This window comes from Brassica napus, chromosome C1, assembly GCF_020379485.1.
Source record: "Brassica napus cultivar Da-Ae chromosome C1, Da-Ae, whole genome shotgun sequence".
Taxonomy (NCBI): domain Eukaryota; kingdom Viridiplantae; phylum Streptophyta; class Magnoliopsida; order Brassicales; family Brassicaceae; genus Brassica; species Brassica napus.
In genome coordinates, this window is record NC_063444.1 from 2,707,964 (window position 1) to 2,720,071 (window position 12,108).

The window sequence follows — 12,108 nt, forward strand, 5'->3', positions numbered from 1 at the left end:
ATTACTCAAATACTGTTTGTCAATATTTTTTTTGTACAAAACTAGTTTTTTGTGAAAAAATTATGGTTTTAACTTTTTGCCGGAAATCCAAACAAGAAAATTAAAATTTTCCAACGAAGAATGAATCTTAATAGCAGAATGCATACTAAGTACTCTTTTACCATTAGACCAATTTGGTTGGTATAATATTGTTTGCAATTTAATAACTTTTTTTTTTTTTTATAATCCAGTGGTTCTCCGCTTCGCGGGTCATTCCCCTGGGCCCGGTCAGGCAGCGGTCCACTTCATCCGGGAGGGCTTTACCTGGGCTGGATCGAACCCAGTACCGCTTTGGTGTCCAGAAAAGGCAGGGTAGTTTCCGCATGGGGAGGGAATCGAACCCGGATGGTGGTTGCCACCACAGGCCCGTCCTGCCACTTGGACTACCTCGTCCGGACTGCAATTTAATAACTTCAATCCACATTATATGTATGTACAAGCAATTTACCAAAATGTTTGCTCAATCAGAAAATCAGAACTGGAATAATGTTAAACGGTATATATGAATCATATACAGGAATATGTGTATATTACCCCATGTATACAATGTTATTGGAGTATAGACCACAGCCATGTGAAAAATATACAGCACATGAACTGTATAATTAACCAGAAAAAGTCAACTAATGTTAATAAAATGTTAAATAAATTAGAATAATCTTTAAATAGTTGATTTTATTCAAATATTCAAATATTTTTTATGTTAAAAATGTTGTTTGTTGCATCGACCAGTATCCTTAACAAAATATAAATGCCACAAACGTGATTAAAAAATAATTCTTTGTGTAGTCAGATTATAAAAGTCAGAGCATGCAAATTAAAATAACTTGGGGCATTATGCAATTGCATGTTCAATCTCAATATATTTTTTTTATCAAATTTTGTATTTTATATTAGTTACTGCTTTCAAATATCTTTTGGTTAAAAGATTAAACTTTACCGAAATATAAATAATTATTTTTTTATCAAAGAAATCTAACTAATTAACCAGCCAAATACACTAAAAGCTCTATGAATTGAATTAATAATGATTAAACTCTGATATTTTATTAATTTATAAAATTATTAATTTAAATGAATATTTTTGAATTAATATTTTTTGAATATATATATATATATATATATATATATATATATATATATATATATTTATGCTGGTTGAGCTCCGGAGATCCTCTTTTCTCTGGTAAAAATAATAATTGTTTTTACGGTGTTGTATTTCATTATATTTAGTAGATTCATCTTATAGTTTCTTTTATATTATTTTTAGTATCAATATATGTAATATATAATCTAGATGAGTTTTTAGATGTAATTTGATAAAATAACATCAAAATGTTAAGAAAAAAATACAAAGAAATCGCACTGTGAATAAATATAAACAAAATAATGATGTGTTTATGTGTATATAAATTTCATATGATAATTATTAGTTTATGATTTTAATGGTATCATATATTTGTCAATGATTTTTCAAAACTTTATTATCTTATTGAATTGTATTATATTTTGAAATGGTCCAATTTGAAACAAAAAAGAATTTATTAATTTGTTGCAGTTGTTAATTTATCAAGTATTAATTTATAAGTTTCTATTGTATAACTCATCAAATGACTTTTCTGGTTAATTTTTTTTTAACGTCCTTTTCTGGTTAATTATACAGAAATAATATCCAAAGTGTATAATGTTACTTTTTTCAAAAAAAAAAAGTATATAATGTTACTAGAGTATAGACCAATAAGCGCTTCTGCAATGTTTGTAAGATATTCATTTGAAAAAATGTTGGTAAAATATTAGTTGTAAAAATACTGCAGTAAAGTGAACTATTTAAAAGATTCAAAACAGTTAGGCACTAAATGATATATATACTTATACTAGTATATTGGATCTAGCACGAAAATCCACAAATATGATCAATGACTGATTTTCACAGGAAACTAAACAAAGACTAACTATATGAATATATCGTCGAGTAGACAGCTTTTATGCAGCTAAGTCAAGAGCGGTTAATATGTATTTGTGATTAGAAAAAGGTTATCCTTGAATGCAACGTCGGCAATTAAAATTTGTAAAACTAGAAATTAAAAACAGAAATCATGTGTTGTTGATCCAAATATGTCAGGAATATCAATGGCGATGTGCAGGAAACGTTGCGTTGACTATGTATTGCTTCACTCAGTGTGATTTTTACTTCCAATTCCCAACGACGACTAAAGCTACTGTTATCTGTATATATGAATCATATAATAGGGATATATGTATAGTACCAAATGTATATAATGTATAGACCAACAAGCTTACGCAATGTTTGCAAAATATTAGTTGTACAATATACAGTACATGAGCTGTATAAATTAACCAGAAAAGTCAACTATCTAAAGATAATGCTATTGTTATGAGATTCCCGGGACCACGAGATCGCTTACAATATACATGAATGTTGTATAAATTATATTTTACATTTTATTATGTAAAGAACTTGTTACACAAGTAATATAATTTATATAAATAAGCGTATAGGACTAAATACTAATGAATCATTTGAAAGAAATATTGTACTAATAAACTTGTCCTAGTATTCCAGCTCGAACACATGTTCAATCAAACCGAAATTGATCAGGTCCATCAAAAGATTCTATTGCAACGAACATAAGAGAAAGAGATAGTTTACCCTTATAGCAACGGCACGATCGATCGTCCGGCATGACCCGAATAGTCTGGCACTCTTGCTGTCTGATCGAACCAAATTATAGACCAAGAGATTGTCAAAATTAATAGTTAGCATACTATTATTTTGAGGAGACGTATAATAATATAAATTTTCACATCAGAAATTTTACTGAGGCATAACTAATATATAAAAACTTTAAACCAATCTAATTATTGTCACTTGATTTTAATTGGAAAGCTTATAAAACTTATCATGGTATTAGAGCTCAATCCATACAGTTCAATCTGAGCCACATCAATAAGAAAACTTTGGTAGTATAATTCTTTTAATGTATATATTCATTAGTCTTGCAGGCTTATTTATACAAACTACGTAAATAGTTGTATCATAAGAATTTTTCATTAATCATGCTCTAAGTTATTTAAAAAATAATAAATATAATAGGAAATATAACTTATACATAAATGCTATATTTCTTAACAACTAATTAAATGTGAATAGTTGTATCCATCGGACAGATCCTTACAAGACAATAAATGTATCAAACCTGATTATAATCTTAAAAAATTTGTGTAATCAAAATATAAAATTCAGTATATTTGATACACATACACGAGAAGAGCGCTGCAAACTAAAATAATACACCATGAACTCCTCGCTAAATCATTTGGGTTATTTTAAGGTCCACTATTATTTTTTCTTGATTATATAAGAAACAAAGAAACAAGCGTTGATTCACAGATCGCCTTGCACAAAGTCAAAACATGAATACTCTCACTGACAAAGATGTTGCCATGTCGCTTCTTGAGGATTTAACGTCCAATGTGAAGCAAATACAAGATGAAGTATTAGAAGAGATACTAAGATGTGATGCAAACACTGAGTACCTTCAAAGTTTTCTCCATGGGAGTGCTGATAAAGAGCTGTTCAAGAAGAATGTACCGGTAGGGACCTATGAAGATTTCAAGCCTTACATCGAGCGTGTCGTCAACGGAGAGCCATCTGGTCTCGTTTCCGGCAGGCCTCTTACTGGATTCGTGCTATCGTATGTACCCTAGCTTTTGTTTTTGGATATAATGTCATTCTCTAGAAATTTTTCTTTTCTTAAAAAAAATAATTATCATACGTTTCATTGTGGTGTGGCTTGTGTAGGTCTGGAACGTCAAGCGGGAAACAGAAGTTAATACCTATGAACGACAAATACTTGGAGAACACAAAATTATTAACTGATTTTCGGTCCATCGTATTATCCAAGTAATTAATCACTCTTTCCATTCTTGAAAAATATATTTTCTATGTTTTATTTTATTTCATAAAGATGGACCAAATGCTGATATTTGGTAAGTTGTGTATACCTTTTTTTCTTTTTTAAATAATAGTTACTAAAATGTATGATAAAAATAGATAATAAATTTATTTATAAAATTTTATTATAATGATGACAAAAAAATATTTATTATTTTTTTAAAAAAATACATAAATACATCTTTAAGAAATGGGGAGAGTAAATAATAATCTAAAAGGGTTTTTAACCGTATTGTTTGTATGCAACTTATAAAGATCTCTTTTGGTTTTGTAGGCATGTCGATGGTCACAACCAAGGAAAATCGCTGAAGCTCCTCTTCACCGGGCCATCCTCCATGACTCTATCTGGTTTGCCAGCTTCTTACGCTAGTACATTTTTCTTTAAAAGCGATTATTTTAAGAACCCACCATCATTTTGGGACACTTCGTTCACAACTCCCGGTGAAGTTATATATTGTCCCGACACGAAGCAGAGTTTATACTGTCAACTTCTTTGTGGTCTTGTCATGAGAGATGAAGTTACTGGAATCGGTGCTGTGTTCGCTTCTATCTTTGTCCAAGGAATGATTTTCCTTGAAAAAACTTGGAAAGACATGTGCAGTAACATACGGTCAGGTCAGCTCAGTGACTGGATCACCGACCTCGGATGCAGAGAATCTGTTTCTAAGATACTTGGAGGACCTAATCCTCAATTGGCAGACCAAATCCAAGACATATGCAGCCAAAAATCATGGAAAGGTATAATCCCACAGCTTTGGCCTAACACCAAATTTGTCGAGGGTGTTATTACAGGACAGATGGCTCAATATGTTCCAGCGTTGGAGTTTTACGTCGATGATCAGTTGCCTCTATATTCCCCAGCGTATTCCTCTTCTGAATCTCCGTTCGCGGTAAATATGAATCCTCTATGCAAACCACAAGATATATCCTACACATTTATTCCCAACATGTCATACTTCGAGTTTCTACCGATTGATGAGGGAAATGATGACGCAATTGTGGATCTTGTGGACGTCAAGTTAGGTAGCTACTACGAACTCGTAGTCACCACTTATTCAGGTGAGTTATACTACTACGTACTCTTACAAAATAAATGATATACTCTCTCAGGTTTCTTTTTAATTGTCACTGTAGAGTAAATTTTTAGTTTCAAAATAAATATCTTTTTAGAATTTCAATACAAAATATATATTTAAACATATAAAAAATTAAATATTTTCTTTTCTTAATATGTGTGGACAAATTTAAAACATCAACTAAAATTAAACTGAGAAAGTATAAATTATCTATTTCTTGTTATATTTTTCTTATTAATTATTTTATTCTTTTGAATTAGGTTTACACAGGTGTAAAGTGGGTGATGTTCTCCAGGTGACTGGGTTTTATAATAGCGCACCACAGTTTAAATTCGTACGCAGACAAAATGTGGTCATAAGTGTATATTTGGAGGCCACAACTGAAGAAGAGCTTTTAAAAGCAGTGAAACGTGCTACAGAAGTCATTGAATCTTCAAATATAATGCTGAGGGATTTCACATGCTATCCTCATATCGCTGACACTCCAGGTCACTATGTTCTTTATTGGGAACTCAAAGGCAACAACTATGATGGCATCAGTGAGCTTGATCCTGATATGATGGTGGAATGCTGCTCGGTAATCGAAGAATCACTCAATGCTCTTTACAGGAAATTTAGGAGCAAGGAGAAAACTATTGGAGCGTTGGAGATAAGGGTTGTTCAACCAGGAACGTTTGACTCTCTCATGGAATATTTCATTGCTCAAGGTGCTACTTTGACTCAATACAAGACACCGAGATGCATAAAATCTCCCGAGGCCTTACAAGTTCTTGAAAGCAAGGTTGTTTCTCGTTTTTCGGGCGAGAAATTACCTCATGTGGACTCTGTTCTGTGTTAACGGATGATCAACTTCTATATTTTCATAATAATCACTTTGTTGCACATCGTTTATAATAAAATCTGCCGAAAAATGTGGATATGTTGTATTAATCTTTGTTTCACTTGAATGTTTTATGACTGCTCAATTTGTATTTTCCAATCACTTGAATAAAGAAATTTCTTCCCTTTATACTATAAAGCCGACCCACAAGAAAAGATATTAGCGAATGGTTAAATTTTTCTTGATTGATATTTAATAATCTAAAGAGGTTTAATTGCTAGAAAAAGAAGCATTGTATTTGAAGTGAAACATCCAAACTTAAAAAGTGAGGAAACGCAACGACACAATAATCATATCCATATAGTTTAGTAATGATCAATATACATGAAACAAAACTTTGAATGTTAGATTTCTAATTCCAGATCCAAAACAGTTAGGCACTAAGAGATTTATACTATATATTTAAACTAATATAGATCTAGCACCAAAATCCACAAATATGATCAATGACTGTTAAACACAGGAAACTAAACAAAAGACCAGAGACTTAATTATATGAATTATTATTCGAGCTGACAGCTTGTATGAAGCTAGGTTAAGAGTTGTTAACACGTACCATGTCTTTGTGATTAACAAAAAAGAAACTTATCATTGGATGCAGAGTGGGAAATTAAAAATTGCAAAACAAGAAATTAAAAACGGAAAGCATGTGTTGTTGGTTGATCCAAAATCTGTCACGGATATTAATGGCGCTGTGCAGGTACGTTGCGTTAACTATGTACTGTTTCACTCAATGTGATATATTCACTCCTAATTCCATGTGTTAATGAAGAATACAAATGTGTTATAGTATTACAAACATGTTCCTAATGGATAGAAATAGTAGTGTGATGGAGTTTTTACCCAAAGGGTGGCTTAAGCTTGCAGGAGTTGGCCAGCTTGTGTACCAATGGGTAGCTAATTGGTCAAGAATAAGACATGAAGGCACATGGCATGATCCGGTCGGGGAAACCTGTCAGTTTCTTGACATGGGATAAGTGATGTATGTCGTCGATCTACATGAACTCTTTGATCGGATACAATGAGACTTATTTTGGGGAGTGGGCGAGAAGCGTTTTGGTTAAGTTTTAACAATAGAAAGAAGCAGATCGTGGAACACAGCCACGGTTATGTAAGACTAGATGTATGACATGGATGTTTGATGAAAAATAATACAATTATGCATGGTCAAAACTCAATTTTACATCTTATGGATTTGTTGATACAAAGTAGTATATTCAAACCAATAGCAACAACATGGTAACAATATTACCAGTTTCCTATTTTTAATGATGAAACCATTAAAAAGAAAAAAACCAGTCAAATGAAATGACATTGTACTCGTTATCTCTTTTGAGTTTGCTCCTATTTAACCCCCATACCATTAGAGAATAAACAATCAAACAAAACACACACAACAGTTAATTGAATAACTTTTGTTTCTAACACAATGGCCTCATCTAGATTCTTTTTAGTAGCTGCTTCTCTTCTCATGGCAATCATGTTCTCTGCCATGATCACTTCAAGCCGCGCCACAAAACAGCTTACCAAGAAACAAACATTAAAACCGAAGTTTTTTGGACAGCCTTTCCCCAAACCCGGTCTTCCTCAGTTTCCAAGACCCGGCGGTTTCCCAACAAATCCAATGCCATTCCCTCAATTCCCTAAACCCGGTTTTCCTCAACTCCCAGGGCAAGGTTTCCCAAAGAACCCCATGCCTTTCCCTCAATTCCCAAAACCCGGTTTTCCTCAATTCCCCGGTTTTGGTTTCCCAAAATTCCCTCAGTTTCCAAAACCCGGTTCACCTTCTTTCCCTCCAGCAACGCCAACCATCTCCACTCCGCCCTCTATCCCGGTTACTCCAACTTTGAGCAATTGAAACTTCTCCTCCAAGCTTATATAATTCAAATATTGTAACTGTTGTAACTATACTCTTCCTCATGTGTGAAGGATTCTATCATCAACATAAGCTAACTGAATATGGATTGGTGGCTTTAAGATGTGATGAGTATTGACTGTATCCCCTAGACTATATTTGCGAAGTGATTTTGCCACATGTTTTTTCTATAATCAATTTCACAAAACAAATATGACATGACTACTGAAATTGATGACATGGCTTATGAAAAAATATGACATGAATAATTTCATTTAATGTTGATTTATATTTTTGGTAAACTTATTAGAATATGGTAATAATTCATATATTACATTTAATATTGATATTTCTTTTTGGCAAACTTTTATAAATATGGTAATAGCTCATATATCATCTATAAAATAAATATATTCATATAACATTTCAAATTTCAAAATATTATTATTTTTGTATAAATATACAATTTTTACTACGAAAGCTTTCAAAAATTTCTACAATTTTTTAAAAATTTAAATATCTAATCATAAGATCATTAGTTTTTTATATACCTACAAAATTTATAAATATTGTTTAGGCTAATTTTTTGATAATTATACAATTGTATATCATTTTTATTAGTTTTATACAAATTGATTTAATATATATCAAATCTATATTAAATATTAGTAAGAAAATAGTAAAATCTATAATATTTAATAAATTTTATTTTTAAATATAAGTTAGATTAAAAAAATTTTTACTACACAGAAAAACACCTAGTTTGTACTATATAATAAGTAAATGATAAAATGCAACTATATAATAACGGTTTTGAGTGTTGACGGGTATGCCTCTGATCCCACTACAATGGACAATTTTTTTTTAAAAAACATGAATTCACAAACAATAAGTCTCTGAAGGGATCTCCCAAAGTTTAAACCTCAGTGAGAGGTAGCATTACCAAAATGATCTTTTCAACACACAACTGCAGCAAATTAAACAGACAAGATGATTCCATTCCAAGAAAGTGTTCTCTGATGTCTATGAAGATAAGAGATGGTCATTAGTCATCACCAAACAGACAGGTTTTTAACAGCAATCCCACTGCCTTCTTTCTTGCATCTGCTTCCTTCATAATCAACGGTCCATTTTTCAAATGTACAGTTTACAAAATCATAGTACCCACCATGGAGGGACAGTGATCCTTTCCGCACTTTCTCTTCTATCCATGGATAACCAAGCAGTCTTTCTAAGGAATGGTTTATCGATGTCTGCATACATTCTGTATTAGTTCATCCAATCTACAGAAGATACATATAAGCTACACTGTTTAACAACAAAAAAAAACATCACCTTTTCACAATGTTGACACTGATGATCAAAATGGAGGTTTGAAGCAACAGCTTTTGTGCTTTCCTTTGCCTTTTTCCCCACAATTACCCAGTTATGTATGAAACTTCTGCTTACACGAAAATTCAATATGGCAAAAATCAACAATTGAGAAATGTTTTTTTTTCTTTTTTCCAGAAGAGTGATTAAAATAGCTGATCAAAAGAAACCTGGAATCTACTTCTTCCATGCCCATTAAAGCTTGAATTCCTCCACAGCGGCTATGACCAATTACTAAGATGTTCTCCACCTACAAGTTTGATATATCAATCACAGAGACAAAACAATTATAATGATTCAACATATAAAATGTGACAGATGCACATGTTTTACTAAAAGGGAGTGTATGTATCTCTATACAACTGTGAGAGATAAGAAACATACTTCAAGAGCATTCACAGAGAACTGGAGAGCAGCTTTTGTCTCAGTAGGTCCAGACTGCAACATGCAAATGCAATTAGATCAAATGTGAAAGAAAAAAATGTGGCGGTCTGCACTGCACTAGATTGTGTACCTCATAAGGAGGTACTAAATTTGCAATGTTCCGAACAGTGAATGCTTCACCAGGCTGAAATCCCAGGACGGCTGATGGACAGACCCTAGAGTCTGCACAAGCAATCACCAGAAACTGTTGCTCAAAGTGTTAGCAACAAATACATTTCTCCAGGCAACTTTTAAACCACAGAAGATATCTCAAGGCAATCCATGAACAGTAAAAAAAATTTAAAGCTACCTTTGGAGCTTGAGCATCTGCTAGTTTTTTGTAGTGTTCTAAGTTATCCCTGTTCAAATGAGTATATCATCATTGGATGGGAGAAGGTAACAGAAAGCCAACTGAAGATATAGTTTCACCTCCACTTACATGTACTTGAGCTTCTTGAAGGCGAGGAACCGCTGTTTTATGTCGTCAAACACATCAGTGTTATTATTAAAATTATCAGTTGTAGCCTCATAAGTGCGGTCATTAGCTTCCTGAGTCAGTCCAGGTGTCTTTCCTGACGCCATCATTTGCAAGTTGACAGCTTTTTTCCTGCAAACACCACAAACGAACCTAAACCTGTGAGAATCTGAATATTAACAGAACATCTCCACATGGGTTTTGCAGTTTCAAGCATCACAAAACCAATGTCCTAATCCCAAACTGAAAATTCACTGACTAAATCACGGAAATTACCTGAAAGAAACGGGAATCCTCAACTGGGTTTTCTCAAAGTCCTTTACTTTGTCCTTGGAGACGAAGATCTGAATCAAAATCCGACAGGATACACAAACCCACGATTAGATTCCGACGAAGGAAGAGAGAGAAAAAGGAGAGACTTTGACACACCGATTGTCGGGTTTGGAGATTGAGGAGAGACGTGGAAGAAGAAGAAAGATCATGGAAGATAGAAGATGCCATGAGGTAATTCGAATCTGGGACAACAAGGGACAAAGCATCTGAAGAGCATTCATTTTGAGAGAGAGAAGAGGGCGTTGACGTGGATGCAGCATTGCTCCAACAAAGACGGAGAAACCAAAGTTTTTTTTGTGTCGTGTCAGCTTTTTAAGTCAAAATGCATTAATTTTTTTTTTCCGTCAAGGAAGATTCATTGATAATATATGGTTGAACAACCATAATAATATAGACTTACAAACCAGCAGAGAGGTCAAGAAGGCCACCATCACAAAAAAACTCCAAAAGAACCTATAAACAAAAAGGATCAAAAGAGACAACGCCACTAGACAGCTAATTAGAGGAATCTGCTTTCATTAACAAAGAGTTCGAATAGCCAATCCGGATGTCCTCTGGCTACGTACGAATTTACCAATCCAAGCTTGGTAACACTTTGGGCAATGAAATATGCGGCTCTATTGGCTTCTCTAGTGACCACCTCCAACTTCCATTCTTCTATCCCTTCTAATTCCCTTCCAATGCACCCGCTTTGAAATAGGAAGGAAGGCCAAGCTTCAGGTCGCATTGCTGCTCTAAAGAGTTCACTAAAATCTCCTGCAAAGGTTACTCTTGTCTGTCTTTGGCTACTCATGCTTTCCATAGCCCACAAGACCACAGTCAACTTTGCTTCTTCCTTGTTCCTGCAACCAGAAAATGCTCTTCTACTATGACATAAGACTACCCCTCTCTCGTTTCTTAGAACCCATCCTCCTCCAACAAGACCAATTGATCTATCGTACTCAACTCCAATATTGCACTTATTCCATCCCTGTTCTGGAGGAGTCCAATTTTTCTTGGTGGTTGTCTTGATTGGATTTTCTTTTCTTTGCCATTCTTCCTCTACCGTCTGAGCCGCAAACCACTCATCCGCGTCTTGCGTTGCTTTTTGGACTAGGTCAGTCGCACTGAAGCATCTCCCTTGGAAGTTAACTTCATTCCTCCTTTTCCAGAGGTGCCATAAAATCCAGGGCCACTTCCTTTTCCGATCAGCGTCCACCCTCCTGTTATCGTTCAAGGCGAGCAAGGAATTGAAGTTTGCATATACAGAGTCTGGGTCATAACCTCCTCGCGGGTGAGGAATATTTGAGTTGGCCCAGACCAGCCTTGCAAAGCTACAATCAAAAAGCAAATGATTTATTGATTCCACTTCCGCTCCACAGGTTTGACATCTCTTGTCAATCTTCATTCCTCTCTTGGTGATCAAGTCAGCTGTAGGGAGAGCATCACTAATCGATTTCCAGATGAAGACTTTTATTTTTGGAACCGTTTGTAGCTTCCACGTTCTTTCTTTCAACACATTAAGAGAGGGCATCATGTTGATTTCGGGTAAGTTAGTCTCTGTTTTTTCTTTTGAAGCAAGCCAATATGCCGACTTAACCGTAAACAGACCGCTTTTATTGAATTTCCAGGAGAAGAAGTCTGGTCTATCTGCTACCGGTTGATTCTGCAACAAGAGTTGTACATCTCCCGGAACGAAAA

At 34.0% G+C, this 12,108-nt stretch overlaps 3 protein-coding genes across 3 annotated transcripts; 2 read left to right on the plus strand and 1 right to left on the minus strand.

Moving 5' to 3' along the window:
* Positions 1-3,265: 3,265 nt before the first annotated feature.
* LOC106365198 (4-substituted benzoates-glutamate ligase GH3.12) lies at positions 3,266-6,100 on the plus strand. The gene is made up of 4 exons (XM_013804647.3): positions 3,266-3,755; positions 3,863-3,964; positions 4,290-5,074; positions 5,352-6,100. The coding sequence occupies exons 1-4, from the start codon at positions 3,475-3,477 to the stop codon at positions 5,927-5,929; spliced, it is 1,746 nt and encodes a 581-aa protein (XP_013660101.1). The 5' UTR covers positions 3,266-3,474; the 3' UTR covers positions 5,930-6,100.
* Positions 6,101-6,512: 412 nt separating this feature from the next.
* Positions 6,513-8,062, plus strand: LOC106363715 (protein PELPK1-like). Its single transcript, XM_048745186.1, has one exon. It carries the CDS (start codon positions 7,401-7,403, stop codon positions 7,827-7,829), a length of 429 nt encoding a protein of 142 aa, XP_048601143.1. The 5' UTR covers positions 6,513-7,400; the 3' UTR covers positions 7,830-8,062.
* Positions 8,063-8,656: 594 nt separating this feature from the next.
* LOC106368720 (beta carbonic anhydrase 5, chloroplastic-like) lies at positions 8,657-10,721 on the minus strand. The gene is made up of 9 exons (XM_022694489.2): positions 10,525-10,721; positions 10,372-10,439; positions 10,060-10,227; positions 9,931-9,979; positions 9,712-9,825; positions 9,582-9,635; positions 9,368-9,447; positions 9,162-9,267; positions 8,657-9,079 (listed from the first exon to the last, which is right to left on the minus strand). The coding sequence occupies exons 1-9, from the start codon at positions 10,594-10,596 to the stop codon at positions 8,879-8,881; spliced, it is 912 nt and encodes a 303-aa protein (XP_022550210.1). The 5' UTR covers positions 10,597-10,721; the 3' UTR covers positions 8,657-8,878.
* Between the last annotated feature and the right edge of the window lie 1,387 nt (positions 10,722-12,108).

What these genes read in the sequence shown, in the direction of transcription:
- LOC106368720 (XM_022694489.2), bottom strand. Translation starts at nt 10,596, where the DNA reads ATGGCATCTTCTATCTTCCATGATCTTTCTTCTTCTTCCACGTCTCTC. An exon ending in AGGATTCCCGTTTCTTTCAG is followed by an intron (nt 10,228 to 10,371) that starts GTAATTTCCGTG and finishes TGGTGTTTGCAG; the next exon opens with GAAAAAAGCTGTCAACTTGC. An exon ending in TCTCTGTGAATGCTCTTGAA is followed by an intron (nt 9,448 to 9,581) that starts GTATGTTTCTTA and finishes TCAAACTTGTAG; the next exon opens with GTGGAGAACATCTTAGTAAT.
- LOC106363715 (XM_048745186.1), top strand. Translation starts at nt 7,401, where the DNA reads ATGGCCTCATCTAGATTCTTTTTAGTAGCTGCTTCTCTTCTCATGGCA.
- LOC106365198 (XM_013804647.3), top strand. Translation starts at nt 3,475, where the DNA reads ATGAATACTCTCACTGACAAAGATGTTGCCATGTCGCTTCTTGAGGAT. An exon ending in CTTACTGGATTCGTGCTATC is followed by an intron (nt 3,756 to 3,862) that starts GTATGTACCCTA and finishes TGGCTTGTGTAG; the next exon opens with GTCTGGAACGTCAAGCGGGA. An exon ending in CGTAGTCACCACTTATTCAG is followed by an intron (nt 5,075 to 5,351) that starts GTGAGTTATACT and finishes CTTTTGAATTAG; the next exon opens with GTTTACACAGGTGTAAAGTG.